The sequence below is a fragment of the Haliaeetus albicilla genome, chromosome 26, assembly GCF_947461875.1.
Source record: "Haliaeetus albicilla chromosome 26, bHalAlb1.1, whole genome shotgun sequence".
In the NCBI taxonomy this organism is placed as follows: Eukaryota; Metazoa; Chordata; class Aves; order Accipitriformes; family Accipitridae; genus Haliaeetus; species Haliaeetus albicilla.
In genome coordinates this window covers 17,534,763-17,552,235 of record NC_091508.1, presented here as the reverse complement: position 1 = coordinate 17,552,235, position 17,473 = coordinate 17,534,763, and the positions used below count along the sequence as shown (strand labels likewise).

The following is a 17,473-nucleotide window of genomic DNA, read 5'->3' as shown; positions in this document are numbered from 1 at the left end:
CCTGTCCCATATTTGGAATGTACCTAAATTTCAGACAAAACCTGTTTCCGAGAGACCACTTCTGAAAAGAAACACCCTTTAAGACAAACCTCCAAAATCAAATGGCCTACAAACTTGAAGACATTTCAAAAACAGCTCTATGAGTTTCTCACATTGCTGTCCACAGCTGAGCTGCAAGCTGGGCTTTCAGTGTGCTCACTCTTTCACATATAATAATGAAATACCCAGATGGCTGGAATAAGCTGGGAAACCTCTAGAAGGGCCTGACTAACAATTTACAGTTCTCTGCCTTGCTGTGGCAGATGAGACCTTCTGGGGAAGTGGGCAGCCCAGGCCTAAAAACACCACTATCTGTCTGCATCATGTCCATTACCAGCACTCTTTTGTGTCTCAGGGGAGGAGACTGGTGATGTCAGAGATCTGCAATACCTCTTGCTTTACACAGGTCACAATGATAATGGAGTTGCTCCCTATATCAAAATGAGCATCACTGGCTCAGAAGTATCAAGGCACCTTGAAGGCACAGATTTCCATTATGGATTTTAGTTACATGTGTTGCCTAAGCATTAAGTGTGAAGTCAACTGCAAAGAAATATGCTTGCTCTCTTTGGAAGCATCTGAGGTTTAACTAAGGAGTATCTCCAATGAATCAATGCCAAAAGAAAAAATAAATACTTACATTACTGGCCAAGGCATCCTGCAATTTGGTGACAGGGTTAGCTGCAGTGCCAGAGGCAGAACCAGGCGGCAAGCTGAAGTCAGAGTCCTGAAAAAGCAAAACACACAAAATTCAAATCCAGGTCCAAGGGCCATCCATCTGCTTCTCATGGTTAATGACTTTAGCCTGAATCATGACACTAGAAACTAAAGATTGTCCTCCAGTAAGCCTTGCTGGAAGAGAACAAAAAGACACTTCTCAGCACTCAGCAGCAGGCAACCCCCAGAGGCGCACAAAAGCTTAGATGGCCATACTTTTGTCCCTCACTTCTGATACCACCCCAGCTGGTCCTTGGGACAATATTTCCAAGAGGATATTATGTGTTTGCCAAGACATCTTGAGTACCTGGTTTGTGTCAGTAATGAAATCTAAGGCAAATCTACAGCTGGAAGCCTCCTCTAAATAATCCTTCTGCCTCAAACCACCTTTCATATCTCAACAAGCTCAAATCACCAAGAAGATAAAATTAAATTCGATCCTCACTTTAGGATTTACTCCAAATTCAATGGGTGGCACAGGAAGTACAGAATCCACGTGAATTTCCACCCCGTTAACAGGGGGAATATTCCCTTCCAGCCGTTCCGTTCCCTCCGAACCCTTTCTGTTTTTCAGGGAGCGTTCGTTGCCGATTGGTCCAGGCTTGTGTTCCTTGTTCTGTCCTGAGCCTTGATCTGAATCCTTAACAGGAAAGCAGAGAGGCTGAGACACAAAGACTGAATAACCCAATCTCAAGCCTTAAAAATGCTATCAAGAACAACACAACCACTTCACAAGGTCTCTCACTATGTGCTTTGGCTTGGCTGCAAATCCAGATTACCTTTTTATCAGATTGCTTCTGCACTTGCTCCTTCTGGCAGTCAGGCTTTGGGTCCACCAGGCCAGCCCCATTCATCTCCTCTGGTTTGAGGGTGCCATATGGAGAACTGCGCTGAGAGGAGGTAGCGGAGGATTCCCGAGACTCCGCGCTCAAGTCAATGCCACTATCCCCCTGGCTGCCTTTAAAACCCTGCTATGCAAAGCACGAAATGTGTTAAAGCCCCAGACTCCGACCCAGCTCCACAAAGGAGGAAAAAAAAAATCCCAGAAAACAGCAAGACCATGTCCCCTTTTCAAATCACATTCTTGGTTAACTGCAAAGGAGTTGGGCCTGACCTGCAGGCATCCCGTGGCTGCTGCTTCAGCTCTACACAACCCTGAGACAGGTTAACCAATACACCAACCGGACCATGGCTTTAGAATAAGGAAAAAGTGTCACACATAGCAACTAGGCTGAGATTGCCAAACTCATTTCACTTGTGACCCAAACCAGATTTGAACTCTGGTCTCCAGAGGTGAAGCATTCAGGAACCTCCTCCGCCCTCCCTGCATTAAGGCTACAGCTACACACTGCTCACAGGCATGAGGCACACAAACACAACCTACAGGATTCCACCATCCTCGACCACGCTCTGTGTCCAGTTAGGAGCATAACCCTGGAATAGCTCTACCAACAGTTACTCCAGATTTATACCCACAGGTAACACCAAGCAGCGCTTGGCCCTCTAGGTCAAGATTTGAGCATCAAGCTCAAATCAGAACTGCAAAGAGACAGTTTAAAATTGCACAAGCAGAGCTGAGAGTCGCTAAGCACAGATGGAGCAATGAGAAGCATAAGCCACCTAACATTAGTATTTTATACACGCAATACCTGAATGGCACATTAGGTGCCACTTACCTCAGTGGCGCTAGATTCAGTACCATTAAAGGTATTTACAGGCTTGCTCCAGGAATCACTGCCAGGAGACTGAACGGAAAGAGCTGGAAGAGAACAGAAGGCAGGGTTCACCTGCTTGAAACACAGCTGTGAGCACACCTTGTACGCTGTGCATGTTACACTACTAACTTTCCATTTCTAGACACGAGATATTTTCACCATCTCAGAAAACCAGTGTTGCCCAATCAGCTGAGACATGATGCAGCACAAAGACAACAGGGTATGGAGAGCGAGGGTAGAGAACAGGGAAGAGACTTCTTAGGGAACATGAAAACAACAGGAGAAAGAAAGGGCAGAGAGAAACAAGGGAGGCACTAGCTATTCAGTGCTAGAGGATGAGAAAACAGAGGAAGGCAAAATAAGAAAATGGCTGAAGTAGATCCAACCCAACAGGCTAGAAAATGATATATAGTAGGATCTTGATGTTACACAAAGACTGAAGAAATAGATTAGGAGACTGACATGGTCAACAACAGGAGGAGGATGGCTGAACAGTACAGTTTTGAACAGATCCTACTCCAGATGTCTGTTAGCTCCCCTCCCACTTCCAGCATCAGACAAGAGAAGGTTGTCTCCTCTTAAGCACAGACACCCCATCCTTCCTGCACACACCAGAGGATTCCTCAGCTCTGTGAAACACCTCAGAACAGACTCAAACTTACCTGGGCTGTTGCTCTCCCAGATCTCTGTGCCCAGGCTGTTTCCAGACACTGTTACATCACTTTGCTCCAAGCACAAGCTGTTCTGTTTCTTAGCAAATCGAGGAGGGATGCGAGACTGAAGGACGCGGGCCTTAGCTGGTGCCTAAGAGAGAAAAGGCACAGGCTGTAAGACCTGTTACTGCACTGGACTAACACAGTCTGCTCCTGGCAAGTTCAAACCCTGGATTTCTAAATGCTGCAATGTGAAGAGCCCCCAACTCATGTAACAGAACCATACCAAGTAGTTCTGACCCCCTCCCCACTCTTACCCAGTGGCTACTGGGAGGTTCCCCCCATCTAACAAGGCTGTGAAAAAACCTGCCTTCAGCAGCATGAGATTCTTCTCTTTTGGGGAGGCAGGGGAACAGGATACAAAGCAAAACAAAACTGACACTACAACATACTTGCTCTGCTTAATTCCTCTCTTTTTTACTCCAGCTAAAGCAAGATCAATTAATAATTTCACAATACAGAGATGGCTCTTTCACAGAGCCAAGATCTGAACAGAAAGAGAAGCACATCTCTGCAACAGCAAGACCCTTCCACTGCACATTCACACATTGTCTTCAGCTTAATTTTAAAGATGCCAAGCAACCAGGCTTTTATAACTTTGCTTGCAAGACTCTCTGAACCTACCGCAAGCCCTCCTTGTCAGGAAGCATTTCCCAACGACACTTTTCATTTGCATTTAGTCCTCCAGATTTCACTAAGTCTCCTTTCATGTCAAAATATTCTCTTATCTCCCTAGAATCTGCAGTCTTCCCATACATGTAGACAAATGCCCCCCCTCCTAAACATTACTTAACTAAGCTACCCACACTGCAGTCTTACATCTTTTCTTGTAAATCAACTCTTTTATCCTATTATGAACATGAAATTGTCAGAGTTTCTTGCAGTTTGTTAGTTTCTTTCTGGTCAGGTGCCCAGAACACAAACATGACACCTCTGGCAAGGAAGCTACCACATCCTGTTCTAGCAGTAACACGTTGTTGACACAGCAAGAGTGCAGAGGTCCTCCACTGGTCACTGCTGCCCACCAACTACAGCCAGCAACCGGCTTAGTGAGTGAAGCTGCTTTGGATGAGGATCACTTTAGAAAACCCTCCTTAACTTGCAATTAACAATTATGCTAGTAAACAAGAACAGTCAGAAGTCTAATCACCCTTTTCAGACCAATGGCCCCTGCCCATCTGAGCCAAAATATGTTTCCGGGGCCTAATATAGGATCTGTACTACCTTGGCCAACTGCATGTTTTTCTGCTCATCCAAACACTTTTGGGGCTCTGTTCCTCTGACTGCAGTCCAAACAATGTATCAGGTTAAGCTTTTTCTGCCTCCCATTCCTCACCTGAGCAGCCTGTTCCTTCTTCCTTCGCTCCTCTTCCAGCAAGCGACGCTGCTTTTTAGTAAGAACCTCAATGAAGCCTTCACCTGCCATAGAACCTACTTCATTCTCTTCTGCTGTGTTCGACACCCGATTATCAATGATGGTACCTGAACAAAGCATATATAGGGAAAAAAACAGTGCATGTGTGTATGCATATAAAGCTTTACGATTGCAATAATTTAAAAAGTGCATTCCAAATAGGAACCATTCAACGGGCAAACAAGTTCAGCTAACGGCACTGCAGCTAAGCTTTGAAAACTAAGCCATGGCAATCTGTTGACATCTACCAGTCACTTTATCCTGCAGGGCTTTGCTCTCCTCTACGTCAAGATGAGCATGCTCCAGCTGGAAGAGCTTGGGAATGTGAGCCATGTGGTAACTTGGGTAGCTTTAGGTATAGTATCAGTTGAAAAAAACCTCACACCTTTCCAAATACTAGCAAGGACAAAGCAGGCATAGGTACTTTTGAAAACACACCCATCTCCTCTGGATGTAAAACCTCAGCTCTATGAACAGCAAAAAGCTGAGTCATGGCCTAATGCCAATGGTTTCAGAGATACTAATTTCTTGCCCTCCTGTCATGAGCTCAGACTCAAATTCCCCACTCCGGATGCTCTTTCAATTTCCTGCACACTACGTAAGGTATTTTGAGCTTGAAATTTAACATCTTGGATAGAAATATTCTCCCTAAAACCAAACTTTCTATAGAAGAAACATTAGAGAAACTGTCAGATCTGGCTGAAAGTTTGGGTTTAAAATTTAAAACCACCTTTGTCTTCCATGTTTTCCCTATTTAGATACACTAGAATTTTCTTGCTTGAGTAAATAAATGGAAAAAATCTAACCTGATATTTAAAATTACACTGGATTCAATCAGTCTGGCTTCAAGTTAGCCACAACGTGTTATCCCTTTAAAGGAAACAAATTAAGACACTCACTTCCATAACTCAGTTCGAACTGTGACAAGGCCTCTCCCTTCTCACTTGCTCTTTGCGCAGTGGATTTGGGCTCCTTCTCTGGCTTTTTACCTGGACCCTCAGCACTTTCTGAGTTTGCATGGGAGGTCCTATCCAAGCTGTAAATAGAGTGGCTGCTCCCACCACTGGTGTTGCCAAGGCCACCTCCTTCTTCTGGAGACCTACAAGGAAAGAAGAAATTAGATTTTTCACAAGAAGATGAGTAAAAGTAGCAAGAAGAAAACATATGGGCTATTATTTTCTTCATGATTTTTCTAACTGCACCTCATCCTTCCGCAGCCGTCGCTCAACTGAAGCAGATGTTAAATTCTGAGCACAGAGCCCATTACAAGGATGTTGCTGGGGAAGTGGGATGGAAACAGAACAATACCTGTACTCATGAATCAACCAACACACTGCCCCCGCAACAAAGCTAATAGCCTAGCTTGTCCCTACGAGGAGGGCTCTGTGCTTCTGCAGTGTCTCCTACCGTCCTATAACACTACTCTAACAGCTCCCCTGCTCCTCTTTGCAACTAACACACATTTCGTGGCAAGCATCAGGTGAGGGGAAGGGAAATGTGGAGAGGCTGATGACATCGAGAAAAAAAAATAGTTTCCCATTTTGTTTCTCCCAGAATTATTTTGCCCATTTGACCACCATCCACACATCATTCCCAAGCATTCAACTCAAGAGAGGCATGGTTAAAGGAGAAGGTAAAAAAAAAAGTTTCCCCCTTCCCTTACTTTCCCTTTCTACCTGCCTGCATCCTTCCAGACATCAGCTCTCCTCTCCCTTATTTCTATATAAACTACTACTAGTTACTACATCCAGGAGTTGGGGGAGATGGGCACAAGAGGACAGAAAACAACAAGTTGCCTATTTATCAGTGCTTTAAACCCAATACAATGCAGCTGCACAGGACTTTTTTCCGCCTGTTCCTGTTAAAGGAAAAGGCGAACGAGGGAGCTGTCAAATTGGCCCAGGACCAAGGCCCACCTAACCCAGCGTCCTGTCAATCACCAGATTTTTCACAGGACACAGGAAAATACTTAATCCCTAGTGTCGGAGTTGTCTTAAAATACTCTCAGGAGGAACTCCTCCCACCATGCTAGGAGCACACAGTGCTGCTTGCCATTCATCACTGGTCTCCACTAAGATGTAAGAAAATATTTGCTGAGGCAAAGCTAGGACTGGCAATGTCACACATTGTGGTCATGCCACAGCCACACTACTGGGAATCCAGGTGCTCAACCTACACAGTTCACGGTAACTTATCCCAGGAAAACCCAACCCTCACTTCTGTGCTCTCCTATACTCCGCTGGGACCCATGACAGGACAGGAAGGACACAATAGGTTTGGAGTTAAGGACCAGGATTTCTTTCATTATCCTTCATGCCTCCAGCAAGAGGCAGTCCAGAAAGTGGAGAGCTGTCTTGGCCCGAAACTAAGGTGAAGAAGAACAGCACATGTCATGCCCACAGTGTCTCAGCAACTTCCATAAACCTGGATTCCCAGCATGGAAGCAAAGACGTCAGTCAGTTGTAAAACAGACAACGATAAGACCCTTAGATGTCACAAGGTTGGATAAATGGTGCTGGAAGTCACCTGCACTAGAAGAAACACAGTCAACAGCTCCTCACCCACAGTCCAGCCCTTCTCCACTCCTCCAGTATCTGCATATCAGATGACAGATATCCATACGTCAGAATGCAACTTTACCTTTTGCTTTTTATCAGTGTCCCATTCTGCTGGCTCTCGTATCTGGAAGCTGTTCCTACACCAGTCCTGACAGACTGCTCTGCAAACCCTGCTGGCTCGGCCTTGCGGCTCTGCCTGTCAACAAGTGGCCTTTGGCTTGAGAAGCTCCGCTTCGCTAGCTCCCTCTTCTCTCCCAAGCTCCCACTCCCGAGGCCACCCTCCAGCTGGCCTTCACTCTCTGAAACTCCATCTCGCCTCTCCCGCCGCTCGCTGAAGTCACTGCTTTCAGATGCTGTCTCCCACTCCTCGTTGGCATGGTCTGATGAGTTCTGGTAGGACAGCTCAGGAGACCGTCTGCCCGAGATGCTGCTCTTCTCTGCAGTGGTCAACTTGGGTCTTCCAGGCCACTGGCTGGGCAGCAGGTTGGGGCTTCCCTCTTCGGGGTTCCACTGGCCGACCGATTCCCTCTCTTGCCTGAGGCGCCTGAATCGTGGGGGCTTGTCTTGGCGGGGGGGACGCCGCCTCCTGAATGGCCTGTTCTCTATGTTCTCCTGATCAGCTGAGTAATCCTCCTGGAAAAAGTGCCTTTTGTCATCCAGATGACTCTCATCAAAAACCCGGCTGGAGAAGGAGTCCACATGTTTATAAGAATCCTGAATGTAGTCCCTGTCAGACTGCTGCCTGCTCCCAAAAGTGTCTGATGGAGAGGCGTGGCTGTACTCCTGCCACCCTGCTCCCCCACTCCTGCTTTGCCACTGGCTGGGCTCCTTACCCATGAAACTCCTTCGCCCATAGCCAGAGTTGCTCAGTCTTGGCGGCAGTGATCTCCCAAAAGCTCTTGGAGCCCTCATCTTAGGATCCAGACTACTGTGGTCATCTGAATAGATTTTGTTGGACCTCCAAGACTCTTTGAAGTCTCCCTTTTTCAAATCACTGTCCTCCCTGTCCAGCACAGAGCCTTCATTGCTGTTTTCTGAGCCCCTCTGCCGGCGACGCTTGGGGAGCTCCTCGTATTCTGACCCTTCACTGTGTGTCTCGCTTGCAATCCGGCGCCTTGGCTTGCCTCTAGGGAAGTCCTCTGGCTGGTTGAACTCCCGAAGCCCTCGCCCTCGGCTGCTCCGCTGGTTGTTATAGACTCCCCGGCTACCCACAACAGTGCCTCGGCCTCGGAAAGTGAACTCTCTGAAGCCTCTCCCTCGCCCACGCCCTTGGCCTCTCCCACCAAAGGCTTGTTCCTCATCAATGAAGATCCAGTTGTTTCTTTTTGTGGGAGGGAGATCACCAGACTCTCTGGACAATTTGTTCTCCCAGGTTCTTTCTGGCTTCTCTTCCTCCTCTTCTTCCTCCTCTTCCTCCTGGGACTTCTCAGCCTCTCGGGCAAGGGTGGTTTGGGAAGAACCTTTGTCATCCAGCAGGTAACGCGTGGAGTTCAGTAAGGCTGCAGAATCATCTGACTCATTTTCTACTCTCTGAACTGCTGCCTTCTCCTTCAGTGGGCGTGAGGTGTCCTCTCCCTCCAGTTTAACCTTCTCCATCTCCTTCTCTTTCTCTTCCACTTTGAGGGCTTTCAGGACTGGTTTTTTAATTGGGCCTGATCGTCGCGTCCTCCCCATTTGCTCCTGGTGCTGACCACTGGTGTTCCGGTTCTCAGGAGCCCACTCTGTTGTCTCTTCAGTGGGCTGTTTGGTATTAGCTCCTTCTTTCTTCCACGGGTCAGCACTGAATGACTGCTCATCCCTGGACACTTCCTCAGCAACTTCTGCTGCAGTCTCTGCAGGTTTCTGATGGTGGCTGATATCCCAGCCATTATATTCAGGCTTCTTCTCTGCTTGGATAAAATCAGGTTCTAGGGGCGAACACCTCAAGTTTGCATGGCGGTTGCCAGCAGGACAGGTTTCCTGCACAGTCTCCTGATGCTGAAACAAGAGATCTTGGCCTATCCTTTGAGAAGACAGACAGCTGTCAAAGTCTGCCTGGGCCTTCTTGTCAAAAGCATTCAAGTACTCCTCCCCTCTCTCTTCAAAGAGATCTCGCTGGGTGCTCAGACTCTCTGGCCTTCCAGGAGAAGCAGAGTAACTGTCATTCCTGAGAAGGAAACAAACAACAAACAAAAGAAAGTCAGCTAATGCAGAGCACAGCACATCTCCAAAGGCCCAGGCTGGGCACAAGAGGTGGAAACAAATAAATAAATCAGGGTTTGTTCCAAATCATGAGGCAATGAGCCTATAAATACCTGAACGCTGGGCGGATGCTGTGGCCCCAGGCTGTACTGCCTGGTTTGTCAAATCAATGGATGATAAAGAAAGCAGTTCCTATGATGGGCAGCAAACTTAAGAAATAAAGGGAGATTCAGCCTCCAACATATGTGGAGATCTGAAAACAAGGAATTGGTTTCAGAAAGTCCCAAAGAATTAGGAGACAAACTAGCAAGTATCAGAATTTTTGACTCATTGTTTTCTGTACCTACCCATGTAGGTGACAAGTGCCTCTCTCCTACTGAACAGGCTCCAAGCTGGTCAGCCTTGACTGGCATCAGATAGAAAAACTCTGAATAGCTCAGTCTCTAAGCACCTCCACAACACAAACACTCAACAGTGTAAGAGTGCTACCAGATCAGTACCTTGGCCTGTTCAGCGATATCTTGTGGGTCAACTCTACATCTGCTTTTCAGCAGGAGATGATTTATGGCAGCACCTCCCACCACAGCATGCATGAGGACAGGGGAGTTCTGCACTCACCTGGCATGCAGCCCCTCCATGGTCATGTTGTCAGCCTGTTTTTGATGTGACAGGGAGTACCCTTTGCTTTGCAGAGATGTGTAGCTCTCCTGGCCCCACACTGGCACAGGGTCCAAGGGAGCAGTTTTCCTTTCTGCCTGCCCTGCCTGACAGTTCTGATCTTCAGACCGACAGCTGCTCCCACCAATGGTGTCCTGCTGAATCATGGGCTTCATAATTCCTGGTCACGACAGAGTTCATACCATTAACACTAGGATCTCATAGCCAAGAAGAATCAACAATCCACAGCTAGTTCGACTGCCCTTCCTTCCAGGGCAGCAGGTGACTGCAGCCATGGAAACCTTTCTGGTAGAGGGGAGCCTGTGCTTAGGAAATACACACCTGGGAAGTATACCTAGAGTGATACAGAAGGTAGCACAACTTTCAGAGCCCAGTCTGCACAGAACACTACACACCATCACTGGCTTGGAAGTAAGCACGTGTGTGAAAGCAAACCACAAACGCAAGGGAATGATTTATATGTCCTGATGTTTATATTCACACCTCTGAAGACCAGTAACAAGGAAGGAAGGTGCTAGGAGCACACAGCTCAGGAACTACAGGATTTCTCCATCACATTTCTTGAAGGGGGTCTATTAAGATTTCACATGATTACAGTAACTCCCAAACTGATCCTTCTCCTCCAAGGGGCGAGATTTGCTTTTACACCCACTAAGGCTCCAAAGCTGCTAGGGAAGATCTCCCACTGCAGTGCAGGGGATGATGGACAGGCAGGTGTCCTCCCTCCCAACCTCCTCTGTTCTCTCACCAGCTCTCATTGCAACCAACTCTTTCTCATCCCTAGAGAAGGTCAATCACAGCCAGCCAGGACGCAAAGTCTGGACAGAGGTAAGATGAAGCACAGCAACTTTCCAGATATGGACCAACTCAACAGCCATGATAAAGGGAAATGCTGAAAACACCTTACCTGAAGGGTGAAGGGCTGAAGGGTAGAAATCTACAGGGGTGCGACTCTGGGCCATGCGAGGGTCCATATAAGAGGGCATCATCATCCACCGAGGATCAAAGCCAAGCATCTGGGGGTGCGGCGGGTAGAACGTCCGTTGGGGATGGGAATGGGATGGGGGAGGATAGACTTGCTGCTGCTGCCAGTGCTGCATCTTGTACAGCTGCTCCTGCAGGGAAGAAGGATGGGCTGTTTGACATGAATGGTCACGGTGCCAGGAATCACACTTGCAAACTGGCTAGCCAAAGGAAAACACATTCCATGTGTTAGAGGCTCAAAAGCAGATCAGATGGGAGGGTAGAGCAGATAAGGGCAATTCAGTACCAGCTGGGAACGTGGCAGTTGTCATTGTTCTCTAAACACCCAAACCAGCCTGAATACGTTGCAGCCAGAAGTGCAGCCAGAATCTCACTCCACTATGGGCCACACTATGTGGCCAAATGCAAGGGATCAGCTTCAAGACTGGAGTTTGTATTTTCTCAATGCTTCTATGAGACACAGGGCAGCTTTCTGTCAAACAATTTCTTAATTGGAACCAAATACTTTAGAAGATGTTGCTGTTTGGAGGAAATGCAATTATAAGTTATTTAGTGTGCATATATATTAGTTCTACTCATGTTAGCCGAACAGATTAAATAAGAACAACCTAAACTCAATTAAGACAGCTATTAATATTTTATAGTATTTCCTGTACATCCTTCAGAGATGGGCTGACACCTTCGGGTTGTGTCCCATCTCCCACATGGCCAGTTCACCTTCCTTAAGCTGAGGACTGTCATGATGCTGATCTGATTTGACATTTAACTTCTGCTGAAGTTCCAAGAAGAACTTATATTTGAAGGGAGCTTTGTGTACCGAAGAAAGCTTTCAAAGGTAAACAGCTCCAATTAGCATGAAATACATCTATTTACCTGTCAAACTTTCCACCATCTTTTCTTACTAAGCTTACAGTGTCTGTAACTGCTTACTGTAACTGTTTATAAAAAAAGCCAATCCCCTACTGCAGAGCAAGAGAGACACCCTGAAATCTGAACCTGACACATCATTATGGCAAAAGAGAAACTCAGATAAATGCAAAGATTATATCCAAGTTATCTAGTGCTTCAGTACCTTGGAGAAAATATTTCATGAATGATACCAACACTGGTTTTTTTTATTTTGTTCTTTTCATGGAACCATTGCTACCAAAGCAGCAACACAAGCCAGCCAAAATACAAACTGCTTCATATATACTAACAACACAGAGGATAAGAGAAAATAAAATGAAAATTTCATGTTCTTCCAGTAGCAATGACCTGTGGTGTTATTAGCAAGACAGCAAAGACATCCAATTATTTTTGGTTTAAGAGCATCTCTTTTAAAGAGTAACATTAGCAGCGTTTGCTGCTGTACATTTGAATCATGAAAACATCAACTGCCCACTAACAAGCACAGGGGAACATCCATAAAAAAGCAATTACTGAGCTTCCAAGCAAAAGCCAAATGTGAGCTCTTCACTAAGGTTTGCAGCAGCGTTGATTGTATCACATTTCAAGTGGTTATTCTATGAAGAATGGCAATTAACTTTGCATTATCTCAAGCGTGGATATTCTGCCCCTTGCTTTGACTCTACTGTCCTAAGGAGGCTCACTGCATCTGGAAGAAGAGCTGAACAGGATGTATGGCACATACAACACTGTAAGGCCGGGCAAGATGCAAGACATAAAGCAGTTCAGGCTCGTCTCTGAGAGCCCCAGAAGACATTTTTCAATGAAACAAAAATGAAGCCATTAAGACCAAACATATTTATGGTGCAAAGAAAATACTGAAAGAACCTCACAGAAAAAGAGTTGGGTAGGTAGAAGATGAGAGCAGATGTGGAGGACCACCTCTCTGCAAAGGCAGGAGGTGGAACGAGAAGTGTGCCACTTCACAACCCTCATGTTCAGCCCAGGACCAGTCCAACCACCTGCCAACCTAAGCACAATTTGCCCCTGGCAACCAAACAGCTGCCCATACCTAACAGGGTAAGGGCACAGCAATTGCAAAGTACATGGAAGCAGCTGATCCCCAAAGGTTTTCCCTTCCCTTGTATATTCAGCTGCCTGTCACTGCAGCAGTGCTGAAGAACAGCGGCTCTCATCTTGTGCCAGGAAAGAAGAACAGATGCTCACCAGGTTCACTGCCAGCCAAAGGCATTAAAGACTTTGCTGGATCAGGCCTACAGCAAGTACCAAGGTAGCCACTGCTGCTCTTTTAACTTTGGACACAGGAAAGGGAACATCCCCAGCTTCTCCTGCATGTACACATTTGCAAACCAGAGCTCTGCTACAAACCACATAGTCCTAAGATTTCACATTGTCAGGAGACACCCAGACAACCATGCAAGACAAGTCAACATTTCTGACAGCAGTGTCTACTTTTCTCCCAGGCAAGTGACAAACGTGACCTGCCCACACCTCTCCCCGCCACAGAAAGCCCTAACCACAATAGCTCCAGCATCACAGGGTGCACGTAAAATTCATGTAATCTATACAGAGCCCTTTTACCCATGTCAGTCAGGATACATCTGTGATCTAAAGTACTGCCAAGCAAACACAATGGTTTTGTGGGGGTCCAAAGGAAGAGGGGTGGGAGTGTCACACCTATTACCTGCTGCTGTTGCTGCTGCTGCCTCTGGAATCGTGGGGGAAGAGATTTCTGGTATTTGTTGAATTCCAGTGCTGGGGAGGGAACTTCTCTGAGCTCCTCCTCACTGCTGCTTTGGGCTGCTGCTGCTGGAGCTGGAGTCTCCTCTTCCAGGTAGCCAACAGAGACATCCTGTGTGTGAAACTCAGGGGTTGCTGCAGAGGAGAAAATAAGCCTTGATAAGCCCTGCTCATGACAGGATTTGTGCGTGCACCACCACACCACAATATACACGTGTGGCCATGTCCTGACTGCATTAGGTGGTTGAACTTTATAACAATCATATATAGCATGTTACACACAATCTCCCTGATTTGCCTTGACAGCTCTAGAGGGCTTTTTCCATCTCGTTTTAGTGATAAATTCCAAGATCAGCCTTCTGTTTAAGCACTGGGGGAAGAAGTCCATTTGCCCTGTTACTCCTTAAACCTGCCAGCACTTACTGATAACTGATTTTCCGATCCGTGGCCCATGAGCATTTTCTTAGTATCAACATCCAATCATGAGAAGATCAAGAGGCCCATTTCAACAAGGTCTCTGCTAGCACAGCTGACTGAGCATAAAGGCAACCAAAGAAGTTTGCACTTGTTAATAGTTTGGTTTTTTTTTCTTTTTTAATGAACCTTCATCACCAATGCAAAATACTCTGCAGAGTAGGTGAAGCAGCTGATCTCTCAAGTGCACCTGAAGTACCCTCTGAACACTCCCTCCCAGGAACTCCCCCACACTTCAGGTAAGAGATTGGCACAATAGCAAAAAAGCAGTTTTTACAAGGTGAGGCAAGCAAGGTTTCTTTACCTCTACAGAAAGCATGACCATTCTCTTGCACAGCATTTTTCTCTGTGCTTGGGGGTCGCAGGTCTTCATTCTCAGTGTGTTTCTGGGTCTCCCCATTCTTCTGAGCCAGTTTGCATTTCTGATCAAGTTGTTTCAGCTTTGCAGCACAGGCTGCCAGACGCTCCTCCCTGGCTCGCCGCTCCTCCTCCTCCCGTCGCCTCCTGGCTCTCTCGACAGCCTCTGAGATCTCAGAGTGCACAAACTTCTGTCTCAGTGGCACCTTTTCTTCTTTATCCTCGAGGGACTGCTGTCTGAGGATACTTCCCAGTGTGGGCTTCTGCCAAAGGAAAAACATTCCTCATTAAGCATGGCCCAAACATCTCCTGTATCTTGAGCTTTGCATCCCACGCTGAGAAAAATCCCCTCCTGACTCCCTCCCCTATATCCTCATGTACACAAGTCTCCTTTTTGGTGGGAAGTTATTGCTATCTGGTTCAGTATCTCCATTTTCTCACTGTCTGACAACCCGACTGCTCTGGACCAGCTTCAATTTCTTTTCTCTAGTGGGAGTGCTATGCAGATGGATTTCTGTCCAGCTGGATATAAACAAAGAATTGAGAAATTCATCAGCATCCTGCTTTCAATAAAATGTCAAACTGGCCTCTTAAGGACAGCGATGCATCGCATCCAGCACCGCAAGTCCACTTGCATGAGTTCAACCTACCTGGTATTCAGATGCAGAGCTCCAGCCATTCAGCTTCCTCGGCGGCTGCTGTGAATCCTGCACTTTCCGGACTGACCGGGACAAGCCAACTGAGTCGCCCCAATTCTTTCCTTCCTCCAAGGTGTGTTTGACATCTGCACTGTCTGCAGAGCTCAGGGACAACTGTCGTTGCCTTCTGGGATCCCAGCTGTTCCTGTCATGTAAACAGCTTTGCTATTACATTTGCTACTTGCCTCAAAAAGCACTTGCAGTCCTATCAAGTGGCAAAGGCAACTGACTGTAACAGAAAGGAAAGATCAAAAAAACAAAAAACCACCAGAACAAGTACTGCACTTTTCCTCCTATGGTACATAAGGATTCAAACCACTAGCAGGAAAAAGGTGAGACACAGAAAGGGGACTAGAGAAAAAAAAAAAAAAAGCTTGGCATCCTGGCACTCACCTTCAAGACCTAAGCACACCCTTGAAGCTCACTCAAACAATGGCCAGTAGAATCAACAAAAATCATAGTATGAATCAGGGGGATCAAGCCTCAACATTTAGAACAAGTTTTAAAAAGATCCTGGTATTGTTTACTTTTACTGAAACAACTGTAGGTGCAAATACAGCCACTTCTTACCACTTCTGTCGTCCATCTTTAAGAGTTTCTTCTTCTTCCTCATCTTCACTAAACTTTAGTTTCTCAGAGTAATCCACTTCATCATGAATGCCTATGAAGGCAGGATTGAAGAAGGGATATGTGAGAGGAAAGAAACAGGTCCCTTGCCCTCATAAAGCTTATGCCCTCTCAGGCACTAAACCAGAGAATGCACAGGCTTGGCATAAACTACTTGGAAAGCCAAATGCCCACCACAGATACTGGAAATGATGCGAGTAGTGTGGACCCACACTGCTGAACAGCTGGGCTGGTCCCAGGAGAGGAGCAGCAAGCAGTCTGGGAATGGGGGCTGCAAATGAGGAGACAGCCACTCCCTGCGCTATCCTGCTGCAGGATAGCACAGACTGCTATCCTGCTGTTTGGTGTTTTCAGCTTTTAGGAGTCTTCAGATCCAGTTCCTTGAGTACAGTGTGATGGAAGGATCAGAAGGATCCATTGTGTCATCATTTACACCAACAGCAATTTCACAACTACGCAGACCACTCTTTGCTTCCCCTTCTTCCTTCCGTGGCAGTGAAACAGAGCCACCAGAATATCCTGGTTATTTCATGCTTCAGGGAGGAGTAACTATTTTGCTTCACCTCCTAAGCTGTTGTCTGAAGCTAGAGAATGGAAGCACTTTACCTGCCCATCCATCATCCGCATCAGTGTCTAGTTCATCCAGCCCCTTTAGATTCTCTGCATTGATAATGGTAGGCCGAGGTGCTCTCTCTACTTGCTGCCGAACTGGACGTGTTGGGCGAGACAGGCTGAGCCTGTTCTCTTTTCTACAGGGAAATGCAAAGAAACGGTTAGAAACAGTAAAGAAAAGAACGTAGAGCTGAGTTTGTAACAGTGAATCAGTCCTTTTCTACCATACACTTATATACAACGGCTCCAAGTTTCTCTCCCTGTCCAACGAAGCTTCTTTCCCTTGTCTACCTGGTACCCACTTCCTAGGGCTTACAGACCAGAGCTGCAACCCTTCCAGTCCAGGATCACATACAACTACTTCTCACATCCACCTGCTCTTCAGACGCACAGTCCTTACAGTCCTTTAACATTTCAGATACTGCTGTAGCCAGAGCAAAGCACTGCTTCTTTGGGTAAAAATCAGGTTCCCTCTGTGGCTGCCTGCAGCTTCACCCACGCAACTAGGGATCCTTGGCCCAAATTCTTGCATAGTTTAAGGTTCATGACATGCCCAAACCTGCCTCTCAAGTGGGACAGTCATGGCAGCCTTACCCATCCTGGTCATTCATCTGGTATTGTCTGAAAGGTACCCGGGGCTCAAGGCGAAGCTGAGGAAGGGGGAAAGACCCTCGGTCCAGCGATGCAGGGGTCTCAGATGGCTGTTGTGGACACATCTGGAACAAGGCAAAGCAGAATAGTGTTTTTCTCTCCTTGCCACAGGAAGGCTTACCCAGATTAGGTTACAACATGAGCATGGTAGCTGCATCCGTACAAAGGGAAAACAAAAATTTCACATCTGGCTGCCTAACAGGCCACATGCTAATGGTTATCCTCTCCAGCTCGAGGGAAAGCAGCAACTTTTCTTTGGGCTGAGCAAAGGCTGTGCTACACTATTCAAGCATGAAAGGGTAAATGCACAACAGGGGAAACTAAAAATAGACCAAGAGAAGGATCCCTGAGCAAGCCCTGGATACCAAAAGAGGGTCCAGAAAACAGATATCTCAGCTGACTTCGA

The 17,473-nt window shown here is 46.7% G+C and overlaps 1 protein-coding gene across 11 annotated transcripts in view; it reads right to left on the bottom strand.

Annotated features, from left to right (window-relative positions):
- Window positions 1–17,473, bottom strand: part of PRRC2B (proline rich coiled-coil 2B) — a 52,834-nt gene that overhangs the window by 13,219 nt on the left and 22,142 nt on the right. For 6 of the 11 annotated variants that reach the window (XM_069770691.1, XM_069770692.1, XM_069770690.1 and 3 more), the window contains exons 8-23: window positions 17,011–17,132; window positions 16,411–16,553; window positions 15,748–15,838; window positions 15,130–15,322; window positions 14,427–14,742; window positions 13,593–13,783; window positions 10,923–11,130; window positions 9,956–10,175; window positions 7,239–9,302; window positions 5,498–5,697; window positions 4,521–4,666; window positions 3,134–3,275; window positions 2,433–2,515; window positions 1,536–1,727; window positions 1,202–1,396; window positions 680–766 (exon numbers count right to left, since the gene is read on the bottom strand). In XM_069770691.1, coding sequence (XP_069626792.1) covers window positions 680–766; window positions 1,202–1,396; window positions 1,536–1,727; window positions 2,433–2,515; window positions 3,134–3,275; window positions 4,521–4,666; window positions 5,498–5,697; window positions 7,239–9,302; window positions 9,956–10,175; window positions 10,923–11,130; window positions 13,593–13,783; window positions 14,427–14,742; window positions 15,130–15,322; window positions 15,748–15,838; window positions 16,411–16,553; window positions 17,011–17,132 — 4,593 coding nt within the window. The remainder of the gene's footprint in view (window positions 1–679; window positions 767–1,201; window positions 1,397–1,535; window positions 1,728–2,432; window positions 2,516–3,133; window positions 3,276–4,520; window positions 4,667–5,497; window positions 5,698–7,238; window positions 9,303–9,955; window positions 10,176–10,922; window positions 11,131–13,592; window positions 13,784–14,426; window positions 14,743–15,129; window positions 15,323–15,747; window positions 15,839–16,410; window positions 16,554–17,010; window positions 17,133–17,473) is intronic. The other 5 variants (XM_069770695.1, XM_069770697.1, XM_069770698.1 and 2 more) reach the window with 4 other exon arrangements.